A 17,141-nucleotide genomic window follows, 5' to 3' on the forward strand; every position below is an offset into this window, starting at 1 on the left:
TCCGGGACCAGGATGGGGAACCCCTCTGTGCAGGACCATGTGATTCAATGCTAGTGGTGGCAATACCACTCGCTGAGGTTGTTTAAAGCACACCCTCTCTATAGACCCTTCCTTAGACACCTTCCTTGACCAGCGTATGATGTAACTTTGCCCAGGTGGAGACCGTGAGGGGAGAGCTGGGGTCTGAGCCCTCACTCACCCTTGCAGTAGTCGTTCGGGTCCTCCTGCTCTTCGTCATCAGATCCCAGGATCTCCTCCTCCTGCTCGGGGTGCTGGGACTCTGACAGCTGGGAGGGACCCCTGGGGTGAGACTCCGGCCTGAGGAAAGATGACGACACGATGGAAAAGCAGAGCCAGGACCCAGAAGAACATGCCAGCGGAGCGACTCCAGATATTAAAAACCACAAGTGGTAACAGCACCCTCTCTTGTGCAGGCGAAACATTCCACCTGCTGGTGCAGCCAGGCTCTCCTCTAATTAACCATCTCTTCTAAGCAAGGCACTAATCTCACTCACACCTGACAACAGCACAGTATCAGAACCACACAGATATGGGACAGAAACAAATCTTCTTCTATAAAGGAGCACGACTGAGAGCAGGGCGATTTCAACGGTCCTCCTCCCATCTCCCTAAACGGTTTTTACTCATTTACTGTCCGAGCACATCTGCCTTGGTGCCTGAATTTCCCAGCCACATGAACCCAAGACGAGAGAACTGATTCCCCACAGCTTGGGACTGAACAGCTGGGAACGGCAGAGCTGCTTACAAAACACACTAAGTCGACACACAGGCACACAGCCAAAAACAGAGCAAGAAAGAGCCGATACTATTTTCCACAAGACTTCCGTGTCTCTTTGTGGTAGCACTTCACAATGGAAGCCATTGGCACCCCCACCAGAGACATCACACACATAAGTCATGTCCTCTCCCACTCAAAGCAGAGGTGCTATATGGGTCGGAGAGGGCTTTAAACTCGGCGACTGAGAGAACACTTTTCACTCTTTACTCCACTTAGATGAGTAAGAAGTGGGTCAGGGTAACGTCCTCATTTTCAAGTTTAAGGAAGCAAGGTGAATTCCTGCTCCTTTTTCCCGTGTTGTTAAATGATTCTTACTCAGGCGTTCCTGACGGACCGGGGAATCCTGCAGCTCGACCAGAAAGCTGGGTGTCCTTTCCGGATCTTACCATGAGGCTAGCCAAAGCCCCAAGACAGAAAGCCTGCTGACCACATTCTCACTGCTGCTTGAGTGCTGCCTTGTAAAAATGAAACCTCCTTACTTCTGCACAGCGACTTTCATCCAGAAGGATGTGAAAAGTCTCATAGGAAGAATAGGAAGAAACTCAAATTTGTCCACCACCAAAGTAGAACAGTGCTAAGTGGCTGCCATTGTGAACCAGTTCACTGTGCTGCCAGTGAAGAAGCCAGGAAGACCTTCACCAGGAGACTGGAGTTAGAACCTCTGCTCATACTGAGCGCTAGGAGACCTTTAATGTTTGCACTCAATCAAGCGATAGTATTATTTGAAGCACAGTGTACATCTTAACTGTAGCTATAATAATATTCTTACATTTAAATAGAGCTTTTCTGGAAACTCCACTCAAAGCGCTTTACAGGTAGTGGGGACACCCCTCCACCACAACCAATGTGTAGCCCCCCACCTGGATCAGGTAATGAAGATCAGCTGGAATGAAAGCCAACAATTATGTGGGCCTCCATTGAATCAGCCATTGTACGAAACCCAAAGGCTTCAGGGCTGTATTCCAAATAGGTTTTGTTTTTTTACCAGGTCAACACAACCCTTATATTACATGCTTTACTCAGTTCTAATGATGAGTTTCTAGAATATATCAACAGAGTTTGTCCGGTGGGTGGGGTAAGAGGGAAGGTGGCTTGGCTGCTTCTCAAGGTCACACACAACAAGCTACTCACAGAGACTGGAACAAGGCAACACCCTCCATATTTTTTCAAATCTACTTTGTGTCCTGTCCTGTCCTTCCGCTAAATTTCCCCCTGTGAATTCTTTTCACAAATGGAATGCTGGAATGTGCTAGTCTTTCCAAACATGGAGCAGCAAAACCACTGACGCACTCAGACATCATTCAGAAGCTTTTAAGGAGAACCCTTTGACAAATTCTAAAAGATCAGCTTTTTTTTTTAATTCACATCATTCTTGGAACACACAGAAGACCATCTGCAAGAATGGAGGACTGGATAGCTCACTAAAACTTCAGCTACTTAAATATTAAAAGCAGAAAATAAATTCTTACTCGACTGCGGACAGCAGCAACAACAACACAAACATCATCCATTCTTCAGGCAGAGCACAGCCCCAGGCAGAAGAACATCTAATTTCCGAGACCGATGACATCCATACTGAAAATCTTCAAACTGATGCATGCACAAACGCACGCACACACATTCAGGTCAGTCAGGGAGAATATCACAACAGGCTGGTTTCACACAAATCCAGTTTCTTCTTTTCCTTCAAAACAACTACAAACACCTACTTGATCACACTTTCCTGAAGCACAAATGGTTAGAAGTATGCTTTGGAACAGAAATTGGAGTTCATTTCGTAAAGTCACTTGTTTTCTCAGGACTTTGCAAAAAAACAAACAAACCGAACATTTACATCATACATCTTGGTATGTTTGAAAGTGGCAGTGCTTGTAATGATTGGTCTGTGTTTTTCTTACATTGCACAGTGCATTATTATTTTGCATTTATTTGAAGATTTAAAAAAAATCACATTTAGTCAGTGGAAAAATATTGTGCCTGTGGGTGATTTCTAAAGTTTCATGAGAATTGCAACAACCTGTGAATAGACAGACGTCGCTGTCTGTAGCGTTCTTGAAAATCCTGTACAACCTCTCTGGGAAATAGAACTTCCTGAGGCTACTCAACTGAACAGTCCACTTCCTGTTTGTAAAATAACCAAGTCCCTCCCTTGTCCATGCTGAAGTTCAGGAGAGGTGAACTCTATCTGTTTACCAACCCAGACCACGGCAGTTTGTTTTATTACCCATTCAAGCTTGGGTAATGCAAGCTGGGCCGTGGACAACACTTTAGCAACCAATCAACGTAGAGTAAGAGTGAAAAAAGAAAAAGACTCTCGGAGCATGGGGTACACTTTATTCTCCGATGGCTTCTTTCCTTGGGAAAAACAGATGGGGGGGAGTTGTGATAGAAAGCTGGGGTGTTGGCTGGAAAACGCTGCAGTACGAGTGTGCCATACAGTGCAAACCCCTGCAAATACTCAGGCTGCGATCTTCAGCATTTACTGGCTACAAGTTGTTTTATTGCTTTGCTGAGTGTAGCACTCAAAACCCCAGCAGAAAACAAATGACCTAAAGCAACCTAAATTGAACACCCATGTCCCAGTGCCTCAGCAAAAATGAAAGTCTTGCAATGGTGTGCTTAGAAGCTCTTGGTTGCACCAGCCTGTGGCATTTATATCCTTCTTCTAAAGAACTACGCTGTGATTCATGAGATCTGAGTAAGCTCTGCCGAACAGTCCCTATTTATGGAAAACACAGATTGCCAATACAATTAACCAGACAAAGTCAAGACTAATTACAGCAATTTGTTTCCAGAGATCAGCTTACTCACTATGGCCACGGTCATGCCAGATCAGGATTCAGCCCCAGCTATACAGTCCAGGGGAACAAGTGCAGAAAATCGACAGGGTGCACTGAAAGTACAGCAATCCCCTGGTCCCCGAGGCCCCTAGCTAGGCTGCAGCAGGGCAGAAGCCAAGTTTGTTACAGAGCTTCTGGCAGGACAGATTAAAAGAGAGTGGGAGTATTTGTTACCTTATGCAGCGCTTAACGTACAACCATATGGTTTACAGTGAAATAACGGCCATATGCGGGTTTCAAATATAAAGAGCTTGTCATCATGCAAGACTATCCAATTATAGAAGCAGTCTGCATGAGCTCACTGTTGATGATCACCTGGTAGCCATTTCATTACACTTTCTCAAATACAGTACATCCCTGAACTTCAGTATTCTGTTTACGTATCTTCTGTCAGATATAATTCTAGTACTGTTGGCTTGCCTGATTGATTAGTATCAGTACTGCCAAGATACCATATTATAATCCAGGGGACCAACTGTACATGGTCTATTCCAGAGGTCACTGGTTCTGGAGGCATGGTATGTCTGCAAGTTTTCAGTCCAGTTAGGACTGCACACAAACTGGATTTGAAGAAATAGGCAGGGCGTTGCTGTGTTCCAGTCTCAGAAATTAGCTTGCCGTGTATGATTCTGAGAAGCTCCCAAGCCACTAATCATCTTATTGTCAGCTGAACTGGACCAGTCCATCAGATTCTGCCAGCTCTTCGGGTGCTTCTGCATTATGGAGGCCCTCTGGGGAATCCCGGTCTATCTAAAAATGTTTGCTGTCAGTCTGTCCTCTAATGATCCTTCCTTGCTCTGGGGAAAGTGGTGCGCATCGAAAAAAGCATAAGCCGCCACACTAAATGCAAAATTAATTGAACGAAACACAAAAGACATCTTGACACCACTGTGAGGGCTTCTAATGAGGTGAGCACAGACCCAATAACTGAAATGTTTTAAAGCTGTCAAACTGCCATCCTACTGCAGATCCCTTCTCAAAGCAACAGGTAGTCTAATTTTTCTTTTCCTATGGTTCCTACAGACTGTTCAGGCCATTGTTGTACTTGCCAAAGGCTGCCCTGAGCGGAGCCGAACAGAACCTTCATTAAAAAACGAGGAGAACAGAGCAGTGCAGCAGCTGACTGAACAGCACAGCCCGCTTCTCAGCTGCAAGAAGGCTTCAGCTTGCAATGGAAGATTCCAAGTCAGCGCTGGGGTGAAGTCTCTTCCTCACCCCAGATTGGCAGAGCAACCCCCCCCACACACACAAAAAAGAGCTGTTCTCCCCAAGAGTGATGCAAATAGCACCTTGCATCTATATCACCACACATGGCTCTATTCAGACTGACTCCCCAAATACTGTCCCTGCCCTCTCCCCTCAACCAACAGGTGGCTCCTGGGCTCAGCTAGTTACGGTGCCATTCCCGGGATGCAAAATCAGCCCCCCTGAACCGACCTGGCATTCAAGACACCCCGCTTCTCGCGTGAATGTGGGGGCGATCTCACTTTCAGACCCTATCACATGCCCTGTGCGGCAGGAGGAGGAGAAAAACAAGTCGCTCCAGCACAGTCATGACTGTCATTCATTCAAAATCGCTTCTGTTAATTAGATGCCGGTGGACATGTGGGGCTGGCGGTCACCACTAACTGAATTTTTTTACATTTTATTTCAAATCAGAAAACCTTCAAACGATACGATCAACATCACCACAATTCCTTCCTGCCCATCATCGATTCGGAGCTAACCAGCTTTTGAATGACAAAACAACACAACCCTCCCCTTCCCCATTTCTGCCAGCAGGCTCTGTGATTGTGAACGTCAGGGAACTGACGACAACCTGCCTTTGCTTCTTCAACACATCTCAGCAGCCTCTACGGCACACCTGACCTGATGAGAAGGGAAAAAAAAAGCCAGCTGTCAAAGGACTCGCAGGCACAGCCACTGAGTGGGCCACCAGCAGGTAGGCGAGAGTTCACAGGAACACGTACAAGAAGATGGGGGGGGGGAGAACTAGGAGAGAGGAAATCAGAATCCGAATTTCCATTTCAATTAAAAGCTGCCCGTGCACCTGCTGTTCCAATCCCCTTTCCCTGCGCCACCCACTCTCTCATTCATCTCTCCGATCGCCCTGTCTGAAGCCCGGCACCCCAGCCGCTCAAAGCACAAGCTCGCCCTTTTGTGCGTTTTGTTTTGCCAGCTATCGCAAACTGCGCAGCATGCATGAATCACTTCATCCAAGTGCACAGAGCACCTCACCTCCCCTCGTACCCTCCCACCACCCTCCTGGCCCAAGATTTCAGTCCCTTTCTCATGCAAGTCTACTGCCAGCCTGCACAACAAAAACCTCCCAGATAAACCGCATCTGCTCCAAAAGGCAGGTGACATCAAGGGATATCACAGGAAAAAGCAGGGAGACCGTCCCTGTGCACACAAAACACACGAAAAGGCAACTCCTAGAAAAAACACAAGCACAGCCAGCATCACAACATAATATTAATAAACACGCAGTGTTACCCTGCGCACAGCTATTCACTACAGCGCACAGATCCTGTCTGCTCCACACTCAGTTTTCAGTCTTGAAGGCTGGATTCAACAGCACAGGCAACAGGAGCAGGAGAAGGAGGAGAGCACTGGTGCTGAATTAGAAACAGTTTTCAAGGAAAAGCACACTCCTTGCACACAGAGACCAAGAGAGAAGGAGAGAGAGAGGGAGAGAGGAAGGGAGAGCAGCTAAGCTTCTTTCTCACTTTACCTGCAGGAAGCGCGAATACCCATTGCAGACAGCAGACCGGGAGAGAGCTCGCAGCTTTTGGATGAAGCCATCTAAGAGCATTTGGGGTACCAGCGCCCCTCCGGCTGCGCGAGAGGCTGGAGTGTTAGGAGCTGACGACGCTCTGACAGCCCTGACTGTCGTCAGACGAGAGAACAACCCACCCCCCTCAGTGCTGAGCAGCCACTGGCTGGGGGAGCTCAGCACTGCATTGCAGGTAAAAGCTGAAGGGCTGGGGGGCTGCACAGCTCATTTCACAACAATGCAACATGTTTACACACGCTCACTCCAGCCGGAAGTGATGATAAAAAAGACCTTAACTGCGTCAAGCTCTTATTAGGATACAGTATGCATTTGCCCTTTTTGTTTGATTTCAATCATGTTCACGTACTGCAATTTTTTTCTGTTCTTTCGCCTATTTGCATTCAATTTGGATCATCCCTACCCTACTCTATGTCTTCAAGCCCCAGACTAGGTTCACTAAAGCCACAAGTAACTAATCCTCAAGCTTCTGGTCTTCCCAAAACTCCTTCTCCATTTTCACCCAAATCTGTGGGCCTCTTCATCTTGAAGGATGATTTTTAAACTTGCCTATAATCTAGAGTAATATTCAATTACATCATCAATATCATGTTGCAGATTTTCATGCAACAAAATATTAGTCTGTTAGGATGGTTCATAGTTGTTTTTCAGCATTTTTCACAAATTTCAGTGTTCTTTTTTCAGTAAAACAGTGGGAGAAGATATTCATTTCAGTAATCCATATAAAGACTGTGGTTGCTGTTCACCGATTCTCACACTAGACATCGTATACTGGAAATTATTTGACTCTCATTGGAGAAACAAAAAAGTGACTCTGCAAGCAGCACTTCCTGAATTAACGAAGAACTGTCTGTAAACATTAAGCAGTGCAAATAATGTAAAACACACTAATATACTAAAAATGTAAAATACACCAATATAAGCTTCTAATGACATGAAAACATTAGCATAATTCTTGTACAGACAAAAAACAAGAACATTTCTGAAAAGTGTGGGGTTATATAAAAGCTGGGAATGCAGCCAGGTAATGGCGTATCAGAATATTTCTTTTAAGTGAGGGACAAATGACAACAAAGCCATTTTAACCAACAAAAGGGGAAAATGGCAGGGAAGTAGGCCTATTCTATTTCCTGCTTCCATGCTTTTGGCTAGAAAACGTCCGTATACTGCAGAGAGCAAGATCATGCCCTGACTGAAAAATTAGCCTGGAAATATTGTTTTTTTAATAAACAAATCCTTTCTGTAGTACAATCTCTGTTCTAGCCAAGTCCCTTCAAAGTTCAGCCTCTGTCACTTAGCACAGAAGCAACACAAGTGCCCTTCACTGCGAGTGAGGGTTCAGCTCCTTCTTACCATTCTAAAACCGGCATGTTTGCATTCCTCTGGACAAGAACAGACTACAGGAGGAGGAGGAGCAGACGTTTAATTAAAAAAGAATTGTTTTCTGTAGATGCTTAGTTGTTCAGCTAGATTAAAGTGCAGTGCACAGTTTTAATAGTTTTAAATTAAAAGGGTGTGCCTGAGGGATGGTGGACTGATAACTGTGCTAGGAAGAGAAAGAATATGTGCAATGTCACATGACAAAATTGCAAAAGAACAATATCAACCTACCAAAATAAGTTCTATAGTCTGTGCTGCATACACCCCACCCCCTTTAGAAGCGAACAATAATATGGTTCCATATTATTTATCCCTTATATTAAGGGATAAAAGTCAGGTCCTGACGCTAGCTTGCTAAGCTAATGATAATTACTATAAAAGACTAACAACAATTACACCCCTACAGTCACATGATTTCTTGGATTCTCCGGCACAGTTGGACGACACGCTAGATAAACGTCTAATGGATTTTCTATTTGTACATCCTTTCCTATTCATACATCCCAAAAACTGCACTAATCGTTTATGATAACGGTTATTCTCAAGAGAAGGAGAATATTGAAATAATCAACATTGTAGTTCACAAAACACCCATCCCTAACAAACATCATGTGTGGAACAAACCTAATTTGTCCATCAAAATAATTAACCTCATTTTATTATACTTTGATGTGGCCCATCTTTCTTCGCTGTCAATAAGAATGTTCTTTCTAGTGGCCTTTCTGGTTTAAGAACGAGTTTGGCTAAAGTGACACAAACCATACGATTTAAATGTCCAAGATCATCATTTCCCCCTGGAAGTACTTGGCAAATTAGGGCAGTGCAGCTGGAAGAGACAAGCAGGTGTGCCTGGTGCATGATTTAACCAGACAAAAAAGGGAAGAAAATAATAACATGACATAACTGGAATGACAATAAAAATGAAAACGTTTTGAATGTATTTGGTGTGAATGAAGTATCACATCCTGTATCATACTGTATGTCAAGAATAGCACTCCTGTTGTCATGTCTCTGTAGAAGAACATTTGACTTCCTAAAAATACCTGCACATTGATGCACTATACAGGAAACAAGCATATTTACAACTGGAAAAAAACACAAAACACAATCAAAACCATCAAAAGCCAAAGAATCCAATAGGTAACTGGGAAATTAAACAAAAAACTCAGCTTTTTCCTGGAAAGACTTCTATCCTTTGGGGTTATAGACAAATCTATAAGAAACGAATCTTTCAAAGCTACTAAGGGATCATTTGTCCAACACCCCAAAGCTGGGGTAAAGCTCCAAGGGTTTATTTCTTTTTTAAAACTTGCTTCTCCAAAGACTGAGCTCAGATTAACAGATGTCACAGTGCAACAGTGGAGTCATCAGCGGATGTAAATATTTCCCACTAGATCTTGAATGACTAACCATGTCTACAAGGCATCTCGAACGAACTCTCAACTGACGCACTTCACAAACTCACATCGCCCCCATCCCGGGTGTTCAGGAGAGACACCATCGAAGACTGAAGTTCTGGCATTCTTCCGGACAGCATAGGGAGGATCCCCAGTTCAGTTTAAAGACCTGGACTTGTTTCTGCCCAAGATTGACAGGGCATCAATTCAACAGCGCCATTGAACCAATTCCAAAGCCCTGACTGCCAATAGTTAGGGAACTGCTGAGCTCTAGTATTGTTTTCATCATTTCATTCTCTGCCCTTTCAGATTTCTTATGGAATGTATATTCCACAAAGTTATATCTCCGTATAATGAAAATAATCTTTGCCATTCTCATCAGAACTTTGGAAAATGGCAGATGTAGAGATCTTATGGGCTTTAGAGATTTAGAGCCCCAAGTGTGAATGTCTTCTGCAGACCATTTCTAGAGGAGAAGAAAACTAACTGTATTCTCCCAAAACTGACTAAGGACTTCGAGCATACAGCCAGCCAGGAAAGTACTGGACGAATTTTTAATTTAATAGTTTAATTTTTACTGGAGAATTTAAAAAAACAATACTCTTGGGCCTCCATTATTTTAACAATATTACATCAGTCTTCAATATTAGCTCATTAGTAATGAAACTGCTGCAAAGTCTTTTTTACCCAGAATCAACTGTCACAGCTAAATTCTGAAGGCTGGAAAACTAGTTACCCTTACAAGATTAACTGTTTAACTGGATGTTTTTTTCACCTAGACCAAACTGAACAAGGATACAGACTCTAAACAGAGCAAATAAAAAAATCTCCATGTTCTAGTTAAAACTCAGAGCCAAAGGGAACATGGCTCTTTACATGACTGCCAGAAAGAACGCTGTACCTGCTGTCGCGCATGAGGTTAGTATTTAGCATCACTCCTGTGCCCAATGCTGGGATACAGCTGTCTTCCCGTTATGGCTACTTATTTCGATGACTTTTATTAATTTAACCAATGGGCCGAATGCAGCACTAAGAAACCCATCGCAAGAGGGTCTGACAGTCATTCCCTCCTGTGTCTGCACATGATTAATGTGTAGACAATAAGAGCTGTATTGAAAGTGACATGAGAGAGAATTTTAAACCAAATGAAATCAACTGGACTAACTTGAAAATGGCACACAAAGGAGAGTTGCAAGTGTGTGGAAAAAATGACGGCCAAGCAAAACCACAGCAATGCATCAGTCTACTAATACATAGGATCGTCTGAACATAATCCCTGCATTAGGACACTGCATCCGAGCCAGGGACCCCCAGTCCTGGCCCTGGGAACCCACACATCTGAGACTTTTCATTCAAGCTGAGCCTTTTATTTAAAAGAACCCTTAACTGAATCAACAAACTGCTTGGGTTAGAAACTTTGTAAGTTTTTCTACTAAAAGATTGGAGTTTTTAAGATGTTTAATGCAATCGTTAAAAGGCAACATTTTACATGTATAGGATCTGGAAACAATTTAAGAATTCAAATGAAACCTATTTCAACCGAGTGTGCAGGCGGAACAGAAACCTGCAGGTCTCCAGGAACCAGGATTGGGTGATCAGAACACAGAGCTTGCATGCTGTCTGACTCAATGACTCTGCGTGCAACCATGAGCATTTTCACTGTTTTAGCTGCTCTCATATAGCACACAAATCAGCTGGTAGAATTTAATCTACTTCATTACTTAAGGTGTGTGCCAGTTGCTTAGCACCGTGATAACTGGCTCCACAAGTGCTGTGATTTTTGTTATACTTCTATAACATTAATTAAATCAAAGCAATTACTTCTTTGGAACTCCATCGTCCTGGCATTGCTTCAACCTTAAAAAAAAAAACAGGAAGGCAATCGTGTATACAATACAAGCTGGTTGTCCTGAACTGTGCTGGCAACAAATGACATCAACACGGTAATAGATTCACGGTACACTTCATTTTGTGCTGCACAATGAATCTTGCACACTGTCGTGTATCAACCATTTAAAGGTGAATCCATCTCTCTCAGGTCACCGGTACAAGACCCTTAGTTTCTGAGGAACTGAGTAGGTGCTGCACAAGAATGGCTGTGTACAAAGTCACTGACCGATGTCATGCCTCTGGATAGCAGCGTTTGTTTAAGGAGTGTGAAAAGCATAGCAGAGGCTCGGTCTCAGCAAGAGAAGCCCAGGGGGCGACGGTCAGATGCAGAGAGACGCGGCCGTGCTGACGCCGATCACCCACACTCCCCCCCCCACACTCCCGTGATTTCGCCCCCAGGCGATGAAGAGCTCACGCTGGGAGCGCACCTCAGCCGCGCTCCGGGGGGGGCAGTCTCAAGTACAGCAGCACACAGCACGCAAACCAAAAAGGGAGGGCTGGAGGGTCACTGCACGGGCCTTAAACAGCACAGCAGCAGAATGTGCCCCTCTTGACAACTCATGCAGTGCTTTACAATCTTCCAGCACCGCAGCAGGACTGCTTCTGCAAGAGGCTTGTCACGCAAAGGGTGCAGGGGCTGAGCATGCCATTTCAGGAGGGAAATGCAAGAACAACCCTTCGCCATGACACCAGTAACTGTTAAAACCATCCCACTACACCAGGCATCAGTACAGCTGTCTCACACTAGGAACCCCCTGGACACTACAGCTACAGAAAAGACGAGCGACGCTCACAATACACTTCTTCTATCTGGCTTTGGTATGCATGCAGGCAGCTGCAGCCCAGCACCGTGGCTGTTTGGACAAGAAGTGCTATCGGTCTATCTGGTTAATTTAGAGCAAAACTGGAACCTATTAAATAAGAGACTGTCTGCATTAAAACAACACCGCAGTTGTGAAGAGACACGTCTCTTGCATAACAACCAAGAACTCGCTTTTCAGATGAAAGAAGCCCAGTACTGGACCAAGTCAAAGGCATAATCAAAGCGAGGAGAGGACAGAAGATTCAATTACACTGTCTGAAAGTCAAATAGCAGGCTTGGTTATTCAGACGTTAATCAAGGCACAGCGAGTAGGAGGAAGAGGGAGGAAGACTGCTCCCCGTTAACTGCCATCTCTAGGGGAAAATAACACTGAAGGGCTGCTCCACTTCAGGAGAACATGCGCAGCAACACTGCTAGCAGAGGGAACAAAAATTAAATAAGCCTGGAAATATGGGATGCTGAAGAGAGAGCACTGCCGTCACATACTGCACAAAAAAAGAAAAATTCACATATCAGTAAATAAGCATAGTGTCCTTTGGCAACAAAAAAAACACAGCAGAGGGTGCTATACATAAATTTAAGACTACAAACACTGCACGACTATAGCTGTAAATGCCAACTGCAGCTCTGCTCAGAAACCAGTGCTATTCTCTCGGAACCCCGCTCCCGGGCTGAACCTACTCTGCCACTCTCTCGCCTTATTAAAAATGAATCAATCCAGCACTACATCTCCTGCCCACCACCTGGCCCTCACTCACTTGCACCTCAAACCGCTGGCGAGCTTCACCACTGCCGAGTTCAGCGAGACGATCCAGTCTAGCAACCACATGCCAGCTCCGCACAGCACAGCCCCAGCGCTGGAGCGTGCACTCTCTCCTCCGAGCGCTGCTGTGCTGTGCCTTAAAAACTACACAGGGAGGGAGGGGAGAGAGAGGAGGGGGGGGGGGGGGTGTTATTAGATGAATAGTCCACGGGCTGGATCACTGGCAGGCAGAGGTGTCGTGGGACAGCAAGAAAGGTACGCAGGTGCAGGGTTAGAGCAGGGAAGCCAGCAAACACTCTAAAAAACAACATCTATATATATATCTATGCTCTCCTAATTTATGCGCACATCTCAGCAGGAACGCTTCTGTTTGTGTAGAGAGAGAGAGAGATCTGCAGATACAGCACACAGGTTCTGCTTACTCAATATCCCCAAAAGGCAAAACAATACTTTACAACCTCACCAGCGCTTCAGCAATAGCCTGAGCAAAGACGCTCTGGGGTACTGTGCCCTGCAATACATTTCAGGGCTGAGACGAAGGGAGGACTGGAGACAGGAGAGATCAAGAGGCATCAAATGCCATCTTCTATTAGGCCCCTTGGCCTGTGGGCAGGCTTATGTAACTCCCACAGGAGCAGTGCTCAGCCAAGCAGACGAAACGGAGAGCAAAAGAAATACACATTACAGCTGGAATACACATTTCAGCTTGGGCTAAAGGGACAGCATTTATTATCAGCGCCCAGTGCAGAGACACAGCAGCCTGCCCATAGCCCTACCCCCCTTATTCCCCACACGCAGAGAGCACTCTTTCGACCTCATCAGAACAGATACTCAAAGACTGCTAGCAATGCTCACTGGACCTGGAACACCGTTAGCCCTCTTATTCCTCGAAAGCAGGGACAAGCTTGAGCCCTTGGGAATGATTCCTGCAGAGCAAAAACATTCCAGATTCCCGCCACAAAAATAAATTTGGAGCATGACCTCCAGACGCAATGGGATCTAACATTCTCTTCAAGCTTCATGCCTTTTATACTGCACCACGTGCATGCATGAGGGATATTTTAAAATTTACAGAAGGTAAAAAGCAAGAACTAAGAAAAGGGTACCATTCACTGGACTTCTTCTTTTTTTTTTTTTTACTGCTCCCACTTTATTTTCCTGTTTTATAACCTCCCGCATTCCCAGGACTGACATGTTTCTCAGCCCTGTCCGGGTAGAGGGGTTTCGATTGCCACACCTGCCGGAGCTCATGAAACCTGCAACCAGAGAATGGCCATCTGCGTCCAAAGAGTCAAAACGGGATGGGCGAGGACTTGCTGCAGCACGACCATACAAGACACACAACGCTTGTGTAGCCACGGCCACCGCGGACAGACCGCACCTGGAGCCTCGACCCCCACCCTCCCGCACGGGCCAGGTCTCGCGCCTTTCAAGCTCGCGATGCTGTAAAACCCCTGAAAAATGGCCCCCGAGATCAAAGGTTCGTCAGCGAAATTTCAACAGCTTTGGGATTCAGAATTCAACGGTGAAATTTGTCTTCCCATCTGAGAAACAGCCAGCTGCCCATTATGTCCGTAGTTGTAGCTAGTGAAGGAACACACGCCCCTGATATTCGGGAAGTGCGCCATGCTTGTACACAGCAGTTTTCTAGAAAAAAGTCTTTTTTGCCACCAACAGAGATGGGAGGTTGGAAACCAGTTTAGATGTATTCTGGCTTCAGTACTTGAGTTCTGCAGTCCAACAGCAGCAGTGCTCTTCTTGACCTCTTTATATGCAAACTGGCCCAATTAATTCAATAATGAAGTACAAATGGTAGCTCAGGTATAATGAAAGTGTGCGGGAACAGTGGCCCTCCAGGCCACAAGATGTGGACCCCTGATGTACAGTAACATTGGCAAACATCAGACTTTCAAGGCTGTAAATAACCGGGCCCTGTCATGCACCTCTGTACTCCCCCAGTAGGCCGCTCCTCTGCTCACTGTGCCCTCCACTATATCACAGACTTTTCTCTCGCTGTCCCATTCTTACGAAATGCCCTATTCTTTGAGAGACAAAGTCTTTGACTCTCTTTAAACCTTAACTTAAAACTCACCTTTTAAGAGCTTATATCTGATCACTTACAGTTTATCCTGCATGTTTTTGTTTCATTTTACCTACTTTCTGTTCTTTTTTCTCTTTTTCTCCTTTATCACTATGTATAGCACCTTTGGGTTAGGAAAGGCACTTTACAAATAAAAGGTATTACATCAAGCACATACACAGGAAGAATGTTACACAGGGACAGGCAAATAAATAAAAATACTCTGTGATCAAATGTGCCAAGCGCATGTTTAGATCAAATCTTCACAAAAAAACCCATAAAAACAACCTAGAATAAATGGTCTCAGCTCACCGAGTCCTGTACCAAGCCGTAGCACTAATGTAAAGCCCATGTGGAAAGTGTTCTCTGACAATCCAGGCTGTTCTGAACTTCATCTGGGCACGTATTTATCCCTCACAGCCAGTGAAACGGATGCTGCGTTTATAAGCCACGCAAGCCATTTGCTGTCCAGCTAGACAATAACGTAGCACAATACATTTGATTGGTGGTGATCTTGATCGCCAAGACAGTTAGAAAAAAATACCATGACATAAAGCACGAGATGGACAGGTGGGATCAAAGATAACAGCGAGGAAGTGTTCTAAAATTTTCATAACATGATTTCAGCTTGAAATGGGTTTTCACACTTTGAATGGGAGCTTTACAGCTGAAAAGGGGCATTGAGTTTTCTGAAGAGCTGTATAGACCGACAGTCACTGAGGTGATTAGCACTAATGAATATGGAACAGCTGCAGCTGCAAGAACTGATATTGACTAGGGAGTCCCCAGGAGTAATAAACAAAAGACTGTCTTAACACTTGGTCACATATACCTGTGCCTTAAAGCTTTACTTTGCTTGTTGACCTCAGTCAATCAAAACAGCTTTGAATTATTTAGCATGGTATTTTCCACTGGATTTTAAAATTGAAGTAATCCAAACAGCAGCAGCGTGGAACAGAGGTGAGGACTATAGGCCAGGAGGGTGGAGACTTTATGCTAGTAGACATTTTTTAAGAAAAAAAACTAATAAATTGTAAGAGGGCAAACTCTTAATAGCCTATTTTTAACTCTTCTTTGTAAACTAAATCAGAACAGACAAGTAATCGATTTCAGCTGCTCTAATAAACAGAACCCCAGAACGAGGCAAAACAGCTCAGCACCTATGGGAGCAACAATGTTTACCAAGGATTTGCAACTTTTTTTTTCTTACAGGGCTAGTCCCGCCTTGGAGACAAACCTGAACATCGATTCAAATTTTTAAACCAATAAAAACAAGCCAGTTCACAGGACAGGAATGTCAGGCAGCACAGCACACCAGTTAATACATGAGCTAACATATTTCCGCAATGTTATTTTATACGACCATCATCAATAATTAAGACTGTTTCTGCTGCCAGGGTGGCCTGTCCCTATGTGTTCAGCCTTGATGCCACAGGCCTGAGCAAGCTCTCAGCAGCATGGGCTCAACTTACACTGGCAAACGTACTATTCCAACTCACAGAAGAAAAGGAGGGAAGATTTGTGCCATAAGGAAAAAATGCTACATACAGCGAGGCTGGGTCTCGTCATAACCTGGTTATGACCACCCAGCATTACACCAACACACGGGTCAAGCCTTTGCTAGCAAGGAGATAACTTTTTTTCCTCCAACCCCTTCACAGATGTTACTTTTTTCTTCACTTCTGCAAGCAACAAAAGTCGCTGGGGATGGTAGGCATTAAAAGACCGCGACCGGGCACAGCTCGGCCAAAATCTGAAACGCCTCTACTATTGTCTCTCTTGCAAAGCCACATTGCTGAGCTGTGCGGAATCAGACGGCAGCCTTGCGCAGACTGAAAACATCTAAAAAGCTCACTGCAGTTACAACCCTTGTCAGCCCAGAACCTCAGATATGGCACTGACAATGATTCCCACAGTCCCTTGAGACCATGTCTAAGGCCACCCCAACAATCACATTTATGGGACCTGAGAGACATGTTTTTGGACTCAACACTTAGTGGCACGTCTCTACAACATGCCGCAAAAGCATGGATTTCAATGTCATCCCAATTGTGCAGGAGAATAAATTTTATAAAAGAATTAGAAACTGATTTGTAAGATCAAAGCTTTTGGTCAGAGAAATACCTAAACCTCAAGCAAGGCAATTGTAGCTGCACATAAGAGAATATAATCCTAAATCTAAATTTGCACAGATCTACTAAGGCACTAAAAACAAGGCAATTCTCTGCCAAATCCCACATTATTCTGTACTGACTAGTCTAAAATGGGACTCGCATATTCTTCTCTCCACATACTACATGGGTTAAAACTGAATAAAGACTAATCCAGAAAGGCTAAAAGAACTAGTTTTTCTTTCACAGATCTTTGTTTTCTAA

General features: G+C 44.6%; 1 protein-coding gene across 3 annotated transcripts in view; it reads right to left on the reverse strand.

The window, feature by feature from the left end:
- The window catches only part of LOC148830912 (SRSF protein kinase 1-like), a 39,571-nt gene that overhangs the window by 19,483 nt on the left and 2,947 nt on the right, over positions 1 to 17,141 (reverse strand). The window contains exons 1-2 of one of the 3 annotated variants that reach the window (XM_088920322.1): positions 12,682 to 12,797; positions 200 to 318 (exon numbers count right to left, since the gene is read on the reverse strand). In XM_088920322.1, coding sequence (XP_088776448.1) covers positions 200 to 318; positions 12,682 to 12,752 — 190 coding nt within the window. In that variant the 5' untranslated portion in view covers positions 12,753 to 12,797. Of the gene's footprint in view, positions 1 to 199; positions 319 to 6,373; positions 6,536 to 12,681; positions 12,798 to 17,141 lie in introns of those variants that run through there. The other 2 variants (XM_088920325.1, XM_088920323.1) reach the window with 2 other exon arrangements.

This window comes from Atractosteus spatula, chromosome 7, assembly GCF_055471065.1.
Source record: "Atractosteus spatula isolate fAtrSpa1 chromosome 7, fAtrSpa1.hap1, whole genome shotgun sequence".
Lineage (NCBI taxonomy): Eukaryota > Metazoa > Chordata > Actinopteri > Semionotiformes > Lepisosteidae > Atractosteus > Atractosteus spatula.